General features: G+C 45.0%; 1 protein-coding gene across 1 annotated transcript in view; it reads left to right on the top strand.

The window, feature by feature from the left end:
* egf (epidermal growth factor) overlaps positions 1-15,736 on the top strand; it is a 231,298-nt gene that overhangs the window by 138,887 nt on the left and 76,675 nt on the right. The window contains 2 exon segments of the mRNA XM_070861900.1: positions 1,186-1,332; positions 14,213-14,383. Of these exon segments, the coding sequence (XP_070718001.1) occupies positions 1,186-1,332; positions 14,213-14,383 (318 nt within the window).

The raw sequence follows: 15,736 nt of genomic DNA, 5'->3' as shown, positions 1-15,736 counted from the left end.
AACCAACGAGATTAGGTGCAACCTTGGCTTTACATCCAGCCCGATTTTACTCAAAGTAATATTGAGCAGGGTATAAACCCGGCATTGCACCCGATCCTGTGGGCTTCCCGTCCTGAGTTAGATTAAAATTTCCTCCTATATAGTAATCTCAGCTCAGAGGGCAGCTATTCGGCACATTGTGCTTGTGATGATGCTAGTTGCCTTTGTAACAATAGTTACTACTTTTCCAAAATAATTTATTGGCTATGAAGCACTTGGGATATCCTTAGGATTTGAAAGGTGCTATATATGAAAGTTCCACATCAGTGCTACCTACTCTAATGCCATTTTCCTACTCGTTTTCTGTACTCTTTAGACACGTATGTGAAAAATGTTCATGTTGCACCAAAAAAGTAATTTTTAGGGCAATTCTGCAATACCATGCTTCCAATGGGAAGCTGCGCCCACAGGAGTGGGGGCTGGAGAACTACAGCTACAATTCTGGGAGCACAGGATCATGGAGTTAGGCCCTACGTCTACAAAAGAAGATGCACTTTACGCTAGATGGCGAGATGCCATTTTCACGCAGCTTACGGAGGAGCAGCACATCTCAGACAGCAACTTCCAGATTTTCACATTTAATTGCACATCTCCACTCCCTGGAAGTTGCTATCTGATTTGCACATAAATATTTTCACAGCAAAATCTAGGCAATTTTTTTTTTCTTATGATTTTGAATCAATTATTGGCTAATTAGAGAATTAATACAATGATTATTTATCTGAAACATTTTAAAGGTACCTAGATTTTAACTATGAACATGAGACTGGGCTGGATTTTGAAGTTTATGACCCGCCCAGAGCGGGGGGGCGGTAGACTGAGGGAAATCCGGAAGTCCAGGTTTTCTCGCACACTGTGGGTAGGTTCCCCACCCAGAAGCCAGCCTGATTGACAGGGCCTCATTACCATATTAAAAATGCCAACCGGCCTCCTGGCAACAGGTTGGCTGCCTGCCCCCACCCCCGTCCCACCTGAGTAAAAATTGAAATTGGGCGGGTTTGAGGCGGGTTTTAGATTTTTTAAACTTCAACTCCCCTCCCTCCTCCAACCTACCCGTTTTTTCAAGTTAAAATTTCCCCTATGTATCAGAGAATGCTACAATTAGAGTTATGGACTGTGTTACGATTCCTTGTGTTGTTGTTCCAGGTGTTGATCCTTGCCTGTATAAGAATGGTGGATGTGGTCAAATCTGTGAGAATAGGTTTGGAGTTGCCTATTGCTTGTGCCATGATGGTTTCCAAAAGGGAACAGATGGAATATCATGTCAAGTTCGAAACCTTTCACCAACTGCAGGTAAGTAAAGTTTCAATCATAGTCCTGTTGCCTATTACTAATTCCCTGTTTGTAAGCAATTGTATGTGCATCTATCAATACTTGATATGATAGTGACTCCCCTCACCCTCAATTAACTGACTGAAAAACACACATATCAAAGTATTCACTCTAATGCCATGATAAACAAAAGTGGACAAAGACCTTCAAAATAAATACTTCTGAATCTAGTCTGCAGACCTATTTTAAGATGCATGCTTTGAAATATAAATTTTGGGTTCTATGGCCCCCATATTGGTGGCCTTATTGCCTGCTGCCGCCGACTGCCGCTGAGTTTTCCTGTCGCTCCCAGTTTCTACTTGGGCTGGAGCGGGCGGGAGTGAACCGGAGGGAACCACCCGCTGACGCCCTCTGGTGGCCAAGTCATGTAAGTGGCCTCCCACATGCAGAGATGCCAGATTGGTGTCGGCGGGAGTCAGCACCAGCAGGGGGAAGGACTGCCGCCTGGAGGCTGTGCTTATCCCAACGGTGGATATGACGACATGCAAAAGAAGGTTAGTGAACATATTTTAAAAACATTTTTTAACAGCGACTTACCTGGATGGGGTCCCTTGAAGGTGTTCGGTGATTTTTTTTTGTGATGTTTTTACTTTTCAGGTCTTCCACCCTCCCTGGGCCCGACTCCATCCTTGGCGACACTTGGGCGGCAAGCTCCTTTGCCGCCAAGATTGAGATCTCCCGCCCGCTGCCGCCCAGATTGACGGCGTAAGCCGTTATTTTACCGCCGGGCGTTACTGCCACCTCTTTTAGAGGAATCTTTCAGGCAAAGTACCACCGGTCTCTCGGCGGCCATCGGCGGTCCTTTGGGCAGCAAATGGGCGGACCTTGCAGCTCATGAAAACCAGGGCCCTTGTATCTAGCCCACCAACTCTAACAAAAACAAATCCATTTTAAGACTCAAGGTTTCCCATATAAATCTGTTACATTGTAAAGCAGCAACATTCAGAACAAAATTTCATGAGTTGATCAGATTCCATTTACAAGTGGAGTGCTGACACACTGGGCCTGAAATTTCGGCCTCCCCGGGTCCGTATGGAATGTGTATGGACCCGGGAAGGCATCGCAAAAGCTGGTTTTCGGCGTGCGATTCACATGCGCCGAAAACTGGCTTTTCCAATCTGTCAAGTTCTGGCTTGACAGATCGCACGCATCTCAGCAGCAAGGACATTCGCATGGGCAAGATTGCACTATTTGCCCATCTTTTAGCCAGAAAATGTCCTTAAAACTCTTGCACCTGGTGAAAGCAGGTGCATAGCCTACTTTTACCAGCGTAAAAGTTTTAAAACACATAAAAAAACATATAAAACACATTTTTATACTAAAAGCCCTGCTCACCAAGGTAAGTTTATTTTAAACCCTAATTACAAAACTTAGGAAAAAAAAATATCTTTCTGATATTTTTTTAAACACATTTATTAACTTTAATTTCAATTAATTTTAATTATGTGAGATATGTTTTTTATTTTTTATGTTGTGTTAAGTGTATTTGGTTTTTTTTCCTCATTAATAACAATGAGAACTCGTAGATACGGAGTTCTCATTGCTATTAATGAGAATACTGTACCTGATTGGTTGTGCAGTCACCCTGCACCTTCTGCGTTCGAACCTCGAGGACGGAAGCACACATCAAAGCACGGGAAGAGAAGGCCCCCCCACCGGAATCGTAAAAATTCTCTGGTCGGAGGTGTTCGTCCGAAAGAGGCCTCCAACCGGAATTTCTTGCAGCTGCTATGTGGCGCATCACAGGATGGTGGGATATGATTTCATAGAATCATAGAATGGTTACAGCACGGAAGAAGGTCATTTGGCCCATCGAGCCCATGCCGACCCTCTGCAAGAGCACTTAAAATAATCCCATCCCCTGCCCTTTCCCCGTTTCCCTGCCATTTGTTTTCCTTTAGATATTTATCCAACTCTCTTTTTTGAAAGCCGTGATTGAGTCTGCCTCCACTACCTTTTCGGGCAGTACATTCCAGATCCTAATCACTCGCTGTGTAAAAAAGGTTTTTGTTACATCGCCTTTGGTTCTTGTGCCAATCACCTTAAATCTGTGTCCTCTGGTTCTCGACCCTTCTGCCAATGGGAACAGTTTCTCTCTATCTACCCTGTCCAGCCCCCTCATTTCTCTCCTCAGATTTCCTACATTATAATCAAAGGCTCTGGCACAGTTAGGAGAGCAAATCAGGGGCCAATCACCAGGCCACTCCTGCAACCATTTCCCCCAGTGTAGTTGGCTCGATAGCAGCAATGTTGGAACAGGTGTCCCACTTTCTCTTGAATGTACATAGCATGGAAAGAAAATCCACAAATAGGATAAAGAAATAAAACAAATTACAAACACATGATTCTCAAGAGTAACGATTTTTGGCCAGAATTGTAGTCCAGTGTCATTTTTTGGCAATTATTAAGGACATAACAAGAGGTGCATCTTGAAACAACTGTAACAAGAAGAGCTTGAAGACCAATTCCTCTCCTCCCCACAACACAATAACTTGCTGATTGAATCAGTGGGTGAATGGGAGACCTTTATGACTGCAAATCTATGAAAGCCTTAATTCAATGACTTGACAGTTATTGCAATATTCTATAAATGGCACCAGATGGCTTTTGTGCCAATCCAAATAAGTTTCAGATGAAGATCAGCATGAAAATAGCAACAAACCAACCTCACTCCTGAGCTGACCGAATATGAATGTGCAAGAACACATGTAGTCCTACACCAATTGGACATTACACCAAGAGTTTTATAACTCCCACCGGTCCTGAAGTCATATTTTAAAACTCCACAGACAGTACATTGGAGCTCCTGGGAACTTTTTCAATGCAGTATGAAATCTTTTAATGTTATGAGAAAGTGGGTTCAAGCTACCCACTCTGTCATAATAAAAATTGGCTGTATGAGGAACGGAACTCTATGTACATGGAGCAAGTCCACCTGCACGGTTCTTTTCTCACTGAACGTAATGTGAAATGCATTGAGTTGCAACTGGAAGCAGAACTTTGCTCTGCTGACTACTTATTTTGCTATAGGATTTACTGGTCTGAGACCGGCAACTTTAGTATAACACCACCCTAAAAATATCTCCACAGTATAGTATTTAGAAGGTTCCCAGTGCTTCAGTTAAACCAATAAAACCTTGTAGTACCTTAAGGATATTATTTTATGAGCAGTTAAGGTGCTCAGACCAAAATCACTTCCTGATTAAATCATAGAATCATTGACATTTACAGCACAACAGGAGACGATTTGACCATCATGTCTATGGCGACTCTTTTCAAGAACAATGCGAAACTAATCACACTGCCCATGCTTTCACCATAGCCCTGTATTTTACTCTGCTTCAAAAATGAATCGACTATAGAACCATAGTTTTTTTCCTAAGATTTACATGTAGTGATGTGTTTTATTACATTACCCTCTTTGACTTTCCCTTGCTACGTAGCTGTCTCAATGGCAAATGGTATTTTACACTTAAAAATCTTTGGTGATCTATGGACAATATAAAATAAAATAGTTCCGCCAAAGTGTTTGGACAAGTTGGACTTACACAATTAGGGATATTCTGAAATAAAAATAAGAAACGCTGGAAGTGCACAGCATATCGGTTAGAATCTGAAGGAACTCTTTCAGCACAGACATGATTAGGCAGAAGAGCCTATTGTCATGTATATACTTTTGAGATCACTAGCCACTAAATGGCGTCACCGTTGAAGGTCATTGGGCTGCACGCACGTGTGTCCAGCCCAAATATAAAAGACCAGCCATTTTGTATATTAGGCACTTTGGGACTTAATAAAGCAGAGCCAAGGTCATTCCTCTTGGAGTTAAACAGTACTCAGTCTAACAGTTATTGCATACACAACATTTGGCGACGAGGCAACAAAAACCTCCATGTAAAAATGAGCACAATTGGATTGTTGGAACGATTCATGGAAGGAAAAGATTGGGCAGACTTTGTGAGCCTTTGAGCCAGTTCTTCATGGCCAACAAAATGGAGGAGGTCGGCAATGCAGATCGGCGCTGAGCGGTGTTCCTCACGGTTTGCGGTCCAAAAATTTATGGTCTGATAAAGAATCTACTCCTGCCTGTGAGTCCAAGAGAGAAGACGTATGAAGAATTGTGCCATCATCATCATAGACGGTCCCTCGAATGAGGATGAATTGCTTCTACGAGAGTTCACAGATGTTTCAATGAAGAATCCGATGTCCCAGTCCTGAACTCCAGTTGAGGGGGTGGAAGATGCCTGTGCGTGAATTTTTTTAACGTGTGGTGACTGTTGCACATCAGCCACCACACGGGCTTGACAGAGCTAGGCCTTTATCCAGTGGCAAGGATTAACCAGGACGACTGGAGACCTGCTCTGCTGCACGGACCTAGTGCACACACATATCGCAGTGGGGACAGGTCCGTGCTGCCCCTGGGCCCTCTGGTTTTCTGGGCCCCATACACTCATTCGCCACATTTCCGCCACGATGTTCCAGAGCCCGACGCTCCAGCTCTATTTATACCCCTGACCTGCGGTGGTGTTCTCACACAGGTCGAGGAGGCCCTCGATGTTCCAGGGCCCGGTGCTCCAGCTCTATTTATACCCCCGACCTGCGGTGGTGTTCTCACACAGGTCGAGGAGGCCCACGATGTACACTCGTACAGGACCACCTTAAGCCAGACGAAGGCACCAGCATCTCGAGATACAGATTTTATACGCACGTTCGCTCAGAGGGCCAGAATGCAGCGGAATTTGTTGCCGACTTGAGACGTCTAGCGGGACCGTGTAAGTTCAGGGCTGTGTTGGCAGACATGCTGCGGGACTTCTTTGTAATCGGCATCAAACATGTAAACTACTGGCGGTGGAGATGTTGGACTTGAACAGGGCCATCACGATCGCTCAGTCATGCATGACGACGGTAGAAATCTAAAGCAGATATCAGTGAAAAATCGAAACTTGGCAAGTACTGTAAATATGATTGATTCGGCATTTGGCAGAGTGGCACATGGCAGGGCCTACCCGACTGCGTACGCGAAACCTGTGGCTGCCCAAAGTCCACCAGCGGGAATGCATCTGATTTCTCCGTGTTGGCATTGTGAGGGAAATCAACGGCATCAGCAGTGCCGATTTAAGCAATATAGTTGCAAAGGCTGTCTGAGAGTGGGGCATCTCTAGCGCAAGTGTTGAGGCATCTCCAGCGCAAGTGTCCGGAGGTGAGCAAGCGTGCTGCAACACACTACGTGGAGGATGATGGTCAGACTAGCGCGGATCAATCCGGATACGCAATCCGAGATACCAGAGGAGGAAGTATATGGACTGTACTCATTCCTAACTAAGAGCAAACCGAGAATGATCAATGTGAAATTTAATGGGGTGCCGGTGTCGATGGAACTGGAGATGGGGGCGAGTCAATCGATAATGAGCCAGAGAGCATTCAACAAGCTGTGGGATAGAAACATAGAAACATAGAAAATAGGTGCAGGAGTAGGCCATTCGGCCCTTCTAGCCTGCACCGCCATTCAATGAGTTCATGGCTGAACATTCAACTTCAGTACCCCATTCCTGCTTTCTCGCCATACCCCTTGATCCCCCTAGCAGTAAGGACCTCATCTAACTCCTTTTTGAATATATTTAGTGAATTGGCCTCAACAACTTTCTGTGGTAGAGAATTCCACAGGTTCACCACTCTCTGGGTGAAGAAGTTCCTCCGCATCTCGGTCCTAAATGGCTTACCCCTTATCCTTAGACTGCGACCCCTGGTTCTGGACTTCCCCAACATTGGGAACATTCTTCCTGCATCTAACCTGTCTAACCCCGTCAGAATTTTATATGTTTCTATGAGGTCCCCTCTCATTCTTCTGAACTCCAGTGAATACAAGCCCAGTTGATCCAGTCTTTCTTGATAGGTCAGTCCCGCCATCCCGGGAATCAGTCTGGTGAACCTTCGCTGCACTCCCTCAATAGCAAGAATGTCCTTCCTCAGGTTAGGAGACCAAAACTGTACACAATACTCCAGGTGTGGCCTCACCAATGCCCTGTACAACTGTAGCAACACCTCCCTGCCCCTGTACTCAAATCCCCTTGCTATGAAGGCCAACATGCCATTTGCTTTCTTAACCGCCTGCTGCACCTGCATGCCAACCTTCAATGACTGATGTACCATGACACCCAGGTCTCTTTGCACCTCCCCTTTTCCTAATCTGTCACCATTCAGATAATAGTCTGTCTCTCTGTTTTTACCACCAAAGTGGATAACCTCACATTTATCCACATTATACTTCATCTGCCATGCATTTGCCCACTCACCTAACCTATCCAAGTCGCTCTGCAGCCTCACAGCATCCTCCTCGCAGCTCACACTGCCACCCAACTTAGTGTCATCCGCAAATTTGGAGATACTACATTTAATCCCCTCATCTAAATCATTAATGTACAGTGTAAACAGCTGGGGCCCCAGCACAGAACCTTGCGGTACCCCACTAGTCACTGCCTGCCATTCTGAAAAGTACCCATTTACTCCTACTCTTTGCTTCCTGTCTGACAACCAGTTCTCAATCCATGTCAGTACACTACCCCCAATCCCATGTGCTCTAACTTTGCACATCAATCTCTTGTGTGGGACCTTGTCGAACGCCTTCTGAAAGTCCAAATATACCACATCAACTGGTTCTCCCTTATCCACTCTACTGGAAACATCCTCAAAAAATTCCAGAAGATTTGTCAAGCATGATTTCCCTTTCACAAATCCATGCTGACTTGGACCTATCATGTCACCTCTTTCCAAATGCACTGCTATGACATCCTTAATAATTGATTCCATCATTTTACCCACTACCGATGTCAGGCTGACCGGTCTATAATTCCCTGTTTTCTCTCTCCCTCCTTTTTTAAAAAGTGGGGTTACATTGGCTACCCTCCACTCCATAGGAACTGATCCAGAGTCAATGGAATGTTGGAAAATGACTGTCAACGCATCCACTATTTCCAAGGCCACCTCCTTAAGTACTCTGGGATGCAGTCCATCAGGCCCTGGGGATTTATCGGCCTTCAATCCCATCAATTTCCCCAACACAATTTCCCGGCTAATAAGGATTTCCCTCAGTTCCTCCTCCTTACTAGACCCCCCGACCCCTTTTATAACCGGAAGGCTGTGAGGCCAGGCTGTGTCTAGTCAATGTCAAGTTGTGCACGTACACCAAAGAACTCTTAACGGTGATTGGCAGTGCCACATTAAAGTGTCATATGACGGTGCGGTTCACGAGTTACCGCTATGGATTGTCCAACGCTGTTCGGCAGGAACTGACTTGAAAAAATCAGATGCGATTGGAATGACATCAAGGCGTTGTTGTTGGAGAAAGATACATGTGCCCAAGTTCTGAGCAAATACCCCTCGCTGTTCGAACCAGGCATCGGCAACTTCACCGGAGCCAAGATGCAGATTCACGTGGACTCGGATGCAAGACCTGTCCATCATAAAGCTCAGGCAGTTCTGTATATGATGAGGGAGAAGGTCGAAATCAAACTGGACAGACTCCAGCCTGAAGGGATCATATCACCGGTTGAATTTAATGAATGGGCCAGCCCCATTGTTCCTGTGCTGAAAAGTGATGGCACAGTCAGAATCTGTGGAGACTACAAGGCTACGATTGACAGGGTTTCGAAACAGGATCAGTATCTGTTACCGAAGGCTGATGACTTGTTTACAATGCTAGCCGGGGGGAAGTCATTCACCAAACTGGACTTGACGTCAGCCTACATGACACAGGAGCTGGCCGAGACGTCGAAGAGACTTACGTGCATTAATACGCATAAAGGACTGTTTATTTATCACAGGTGCCCTTTTGGAATTCGCTCGGCTGCAGCAATATTTCAGAGGAACATGGAGAGTCTACTGGAGTCCGTTCCCAGAACCGTCATGTTCCAAGATCCTTGTTCACAGGTTGTGACTCCGAGGAACATCTGAACAACCTGGAAGAGGTTTTACATCGTCTGGACAAAGTGGGACTCGGACTGAAACGCTCGAAATGCGTCTTCATGGTACCAGACGTCGAATTCCTGGGGAGGAAAATTGCTGCTGATGGCATCAGGCCCATGGACGCAAAAACCAAGGCCATCGAGAATGCACCCAAGCCACAGAATGTGACGGAGCTGCGTTCATTCCTTGGTCTACTCAACTGCCTTGGTAACTTCCTACCTAAATTGAGCACCTTATTAGAACCACTGTACATGCTGTTAAGAAAAGGCGACAACTGGGTGTGCGGTGCATCTCCAGATAGAGCTTTTGAGAAAGCAACTAATCTGCTTTGCTCTAACAAGCTGCTGGTATATTATGACCGGTGTAAACATTTAGCATTGGCCTGTGATGCTTCGTCATATGGAATTGGTTGCGTACTCCAACAAGCTAATGAGTCGGGTAAACTTCAACCAGTCGCATATGCTTCAAAAAGTTTGTCTAAAGCGGAAAGAGCCTACAGCATGGTAGAGAAAGAAGAACTAGCCTGTGTGTATGGGGTTAAAAAGATGCCTGTTTGGTCTTCGGTTTGGTCTTTGGTTTGAACTGGAGACAGATCACAAGCCATTCATTTCACTGTTCTCTGAAAACAAAGGTATCAATACCAATGCTTCATCCCGCATCCAGAGGTGGGTGCTGACATTATCCGCTTATGATTATGTCATTCGCCATAGACCTGGCACCGAGAATTGTGCCGATGCTTTGAGCCATCTGCCGTTGACCACACCGGAGGTGGAAACGCCACAATTGGCGGACTTATTGTTAGCTATGGATGCTTTTGAGAGTGAAGGAAGCCCTGTCACGGCTCAACAAGTTAAGAACTGGACCAGCCAGGACCCGATTTTATCGGTGGTGAAGAGTTGCATCCTCAAAGGTGATTGGTCTGCCATACCCAAGCAAATGTGCGAGGAGACCAAACCTCACATTCGTCGCAAAGACCAACTGTCTATTCAGTCGGATTGTATACTGTGGGGCAATCGTGTTATACCTAAGAAAGGGAGAGAGAAATTTGAGTTACATAGCACATATCCTGGCATTGTAATGATGAAAGCCATCGCCAGGTCTCATGTATGGTGGCCAGGAATTGACTCTGAGCTAGAATCATGTGTGCATCAGTGCGACACTTGCATGCAGCTCAGCAAAGCACCAGTGGAATCGCCGCTGAGTCTGTGGTCGTGGCCGTCCAAACCATGGTTCAGGATCCATATAGACTTTGCATGTCCCTTCCTGGGGAAGATGTTTTTAGTTGTGGTGGATGCATATTCGAAGTGGATAGAGTGTATAATCATGTCATCCAGCACATCCACAGCTACCATTGAGAATCTCAGTGTCATGTTTGCGACACATAGTCTGCCTGACATCGTTGTTAGCGACAACGGATCATGTTCACCAGTCTGGAGTTTCAAGAGTTCATGAAACTCAATGGTAGCAAACATGCAGGGTCAGCACCGTTCAAACCTGCATTCAATGGGCAAGCAGAACATGCTGTCCAAATCATAAAGCAGAGTATGAAGCGAGTAACCCAAGGGTCACTGCAGACCCGCCTGTCATGCATACTGCTGAGTTACAGGACAAGACCACACACGCTTACCGGGGTCTCGCCTGCTGAACCAATGATGAAGAGACATCTTAAGACCAAGTTATCTCTTGTACACCCTGACTTGAATAATCATGTTGAATATAGAAGACAAAGTCAGCAAGGGTATCACGATCGCGCAGCTGTGTCATGGGATATTTCTGTAAATTATCTTGTATATGTTCTGAATTATGGTCAGGGTCCCAAGTGGATCACTGGTACTGTCATGGCCAAGGAGGGCAACAGAGTATTTATTGTCAAGCTCAAACATGGGCAAACATGCAGGAAACATATGGATCAGACAAAGCTGCGGCACACAGACGAACCGGAACAGTCGGAGGAAGAGGCAATTGACGACCAACCAACCTACCCCCAGTCATCAGAGGACTCAGTGGTCATCAGTGAATCAGGACTTTCAATCACTGACATGTTCAATGAAAATGGACTTTCAATCCCTGACATGGCCATTGCCACTCCCACCAGGTCAGCCACCCAGCCACCAGTCACAAATGACTCTGAACACTCACCCAAGGCTGGAGTTGAACTGAGACAGTCAAACCCGGAACGTAAATCACCGGACCATCTCAATTTGTAAATGCCTGTGTTAATATCCCTGATGCGGGGTATTGTCGTGTATGTACTTTTGGAATCACTAGCCACAAGCTGGCATCACTGTTGGATGCATGCAGCCCAAGTATAAAAGGCCAGCCATTTTGTATAAAGCAGAGCCAAGGTCATACCTCTTGGAGTTAAACAATACTCAGTCTAACAGTTATTGCATACACGACACCTTCATAGAAGGGGGAGACGAGAGACCAAAAGGTACAGTCAAGATATGCTAGTCAAGGAGGTCGTTGCTGGGTTTAGCAATGTGTAAATACATTTTAAAATATGTGGTTTAAAGTGCTACATATTACAACTTAGTCAGACAGGGAAAAGGTAGAAATCAAAGGATGAATTAAACATTGCTCCAAAATAGAAAGTAAAATGGTAGAAAATGAATGGAAAATCCCCCCCAAAAAAAATCAGGAAGACAGCTAAGGGGCTGGATTTTCAGTGACTTTGTGACCGGGTTTTCGCTGCGATTTGACCCTCCACAGCGAAAACCCGGTCGGCGGGATCCTCAGGCACCTCTTTACGGCGGCGCTTCCAAATACCGCCCGGCAGAGGTGTGCGATGTGCAGCAACGCACATTGCATTGCGTCATACTTTCCGCTCTCTCCTGACCCATATGCCACGCCCAGAATCCCGACAGAGTCAAACCTGTCAGTGCAGCCCTGGCAACAGCAGTAAGTATGAAGACCTGCAAAAAAGTAAGTTAAAGTTTTGATTTTTAATTATTTTTCAGCGATTTAGTAGGTAAGGGTTTTTTGGAATGTTTTGTGAATGTTTTTTGCAATTTTTTTGTTCGTTTTTTTTCCCCCTCCCAAGACCCCTCTCGCAGCGCTACCAGCCCCGGACTAAAGTTGCCGAAACTCGCGGTTTGCGCCACGACTCGTGCAATGCCGACTTTACCAATAAAGGCCGAAAGTTAGGCCTAAAAATGTAGCGCAGCGAAAATGGTAATTTTTGCATAAAACTACCGTTTTCGCTGACAAATTAAAATCTAGCCCAAGGTCTGTAGCTGTTGATGTCGGTGTTAATACCAAAGGACTATAAAGTGCTGAGTAGGAGTGAGTATGAGATGTTGCTGTAAGAGTTTGTTAGAATAATAGTGTAGTACATCACATAAGGGGGCCATTCGGACCATCAAGTCTGTACGTGCTCTTTCGAAGAACAATCCAGTTAGTACCACATCCCCACTCTTTCCCCTATCCCTGCAATTTTTTTCTCCAAGTATTTATCCAATTCCACTTTCAAGGCTACTATTGAATCTGTATCCAGCACTTTATCAGGCAGTGCATTTCAAATCCTAACTACTCATTGCGTAAAAGGTCTTTCCTCATGTTGCCTCTGGCTCTTTTGGCAATCACCTTAAATCTGTGCCCTCTGATTATCAACCTTCAGCTATTGGAAACAACCTTTCTTTATATACTCTATCAAAACTCTTCATGATTTTAAACACCTCTATAAAATCTCCTCTTCACCTTCTCTGCTCCAAGGAGAACAATCCCAGCTCCTCCAGTCTATCCATATAACTGTAATCACTTATCCCTGGAATTCTAATAAATCTCTTCTGTACTCTTTCCAAAGCCTTCACGTCCATCCTAAAGTGCAGTGTCCAAAATTGAAATAAATACTCCAGCTGAAGCCGAACTCGTGTTTTAGATAGGTTTAGCATAACTTCCTAGCTTTTGTACTCTATGCTTCTAGGTCTCTCTCTTCTTGCACCCCCTTTAAAATTGTACCATTTAGCATGCATTGTCTCTGCTCATTCTTCGTACCAAAAGATATCACCTCAAACTTTTCTACAGTGAATTTCATCTGCCATGTTTCTGCCCATTCCACCAGCCTGTCTATGTCCTCTTGAAGACTGTTACTGTCTTCCTCACTATCTACTACACTTCCAAGTTTCGGCATTTTGAAATTGTGCTCTGTATCCCCAAGTCAAGTCTGAGTCATCAATATATATCAGAAACAGCAGTGGTTCTAGTACCGAGCCTTGGAGAACGTCACTGTATACCTTCCTCCAGTCCGAAAACAGCAATTCACCACAACTCTCTGTTATCGATCCCTTCGCCAATTTTGTATCCATGCTGCTACTGCCCCTTTTATCCCATGGGCTTCAATTTTACTAACAAGCCTACTTTGTGGTACTTTATCAAACGCCTTTTAAGATAGGGAGCTTGTTTTAAGCTAACAAGCTCAGTATCTCTATAACCTCCTCCAACCCTACAATCCTCCAATTCCAGTCTCTTGTGCATCCCGCACTTCCTTCGCCCTACCATTGGTGGCTGTACCTTCAGTTGCTTATGCCCTAAGCGCTGGAATTCTCTCCTTAAACGCCTCCGCCTCTCTACTTCTCTCTCCTTCTTTAAGACATTCCTTAAAACCTACCTCTTTGATCAAGCTTTTGGGCTGCTTCTTTGGCATGGTGTTCAATTTTGTCGACTGTGAACTGCCTTGTGATGTTTTACCACATTAAAAGTGCGACATAAGTGCAAGTTGTTGTTGTTGATCACTGCAGTACAGGAAGCCAAAGTTTTCATGTACATGAAAATGTGACAGGGATTTGAAGTGGCAAGTGAAGGAGAGGTCAGGATCAAGCTTGCCGATTGAACAAAGATGTTAAGCAAAGCAATATTCTGACTTTTGTTTTGTTAACAGGTTCCAGAATTACACCTGCCCACAAGATGAATTTGTTAACAGCCACAGCATTACAAAATGAGAATCTGTCACCGACTGAACCCAGTTCCTCCACTACCAATTTCAGTGAGGATGAGATTACTGCTGAACTCCAGCCAATATCCACACTGGTGGCAGAGATAATGGTATCAGGTAACTGCTGCTTTAGTAAACACATTTAGGGATCGGCCAATACACAATGCAGACCATGATTATTGATACTTGGGGAGTTTTGAGACAACAGTGGGAAAGCAACCATTTCAGCTTCCATATTTATTGCTCAAAGCTTTGACACATTTATCATCATCATAGGCAGTCCCTCGGAATCGAGGAAGACTTGCTTCCACTCCTAAAGTGAGTCCTTTGGTGGCTGAACAGTCCAATATGAGAGCCACAGACCCTGTCACAGGTGGGACAGACATTCGTCAGGGGAAGGGGGGGTGGGACTGATTTGCCGCATGCTCCTTCCGCTGCCTGCGCTTGACCTCTTCATGCTCATGGAGTTGAGATTCGAAGAGCTCAACGCCCTCCCAGATGCAATTTCTCCACCTAGGGCGGTCTTTGGCCAGGGACTCCCAGGTGTCAGTGGTGATGTCACACTTTATCAGGGAGGCTTTGAGGGTGTCCTTGTAACGTTTCCGCTGCCCACTTTAGGCTCATTTGCCGTGAAGGAGCTCTACGTAGAGCAATTGCTTAGGGAGTCTCGTGTCTGGCATGTGAACTATGTGGCCTAACCAGCGAAGCTGATCGAGTGTGGTCAGTGCTTCAATGCTGGGAATGTTAGCCTGGGCGAGGACAAGTTTAATGCAGCTATTGAATTGGTAAAGGTTATAATTGATTACATAGAATTACATAGGATATACAACACAGAAACAGGCCATTGGGCCCAACCAGTCCATGCCGGTGTTTATACTCCACTTGAGCCTCCTCCTGTTTTTCCTCATCTAAATCTATTCCCTTCGCCCTCATATGCTTGTCCAGCCCCCTTAAGTGCATCTATGCTATTCGCTTCAACCACTCCCTGTGGTAGCAAATTCCCCATTCTCATCACTCTTTGGGTAAAGAAGTTTCTTCTGAATTCCCTATTTTTATTTCTTGGTGACTATCTTATATTAATGGCCTCTAGTTATACGCTTCCCAAAAGCGGAAACATTCTCGCTGTATCCACTGTAACAAAACCTTTCATAATTTTAAAGACCTATTAGGTCACCCCTCAGCCTTCTTTTTTGAAGAGTATACCCTCACATTTTTGGTATCATCCTTGTAAATCTTCTCTGCACCCTCTCCAGTGCCTCTATATCTTTTTTATAATATGGCAGCCAGAACGGTACACAGTACTCTAACATGGTTCGATATAGGTTTAGCATAACTTCGCTACTTTTCAATTCTATACATCTAGAAATAAACCCCAGTGCTTGGTTTGCCTTTTTTGTGGCCTTGCTAACCTGTGTCGCAACCTTTAGTGATTTGTGTATTTGTACTCTAAGTCCATTTATTCCTCTACCC

The sequence above is a fragment of the Pristiophorus japonicus genome, chromosome 2 (assembly GCF_044704955.1).
Source record: "Pristiophorus japonicus isolate sPriJap1 chromosome 2, sPriJap1.hap1, whole genome shotgun sequence".
Taxonomy (NCBI): domain Eukaryota; kingdom Metazoa; phylum Chordata; class Chondrichthyes; family Pristiophoridae; genus Pristiophorus; species Pristiophorus japonicus.
The sequence above is the reverse complement of the archived record's forward strand: the minus strand, read 5'-3'. Positions and strand labels throughout refer to the sequence as shown.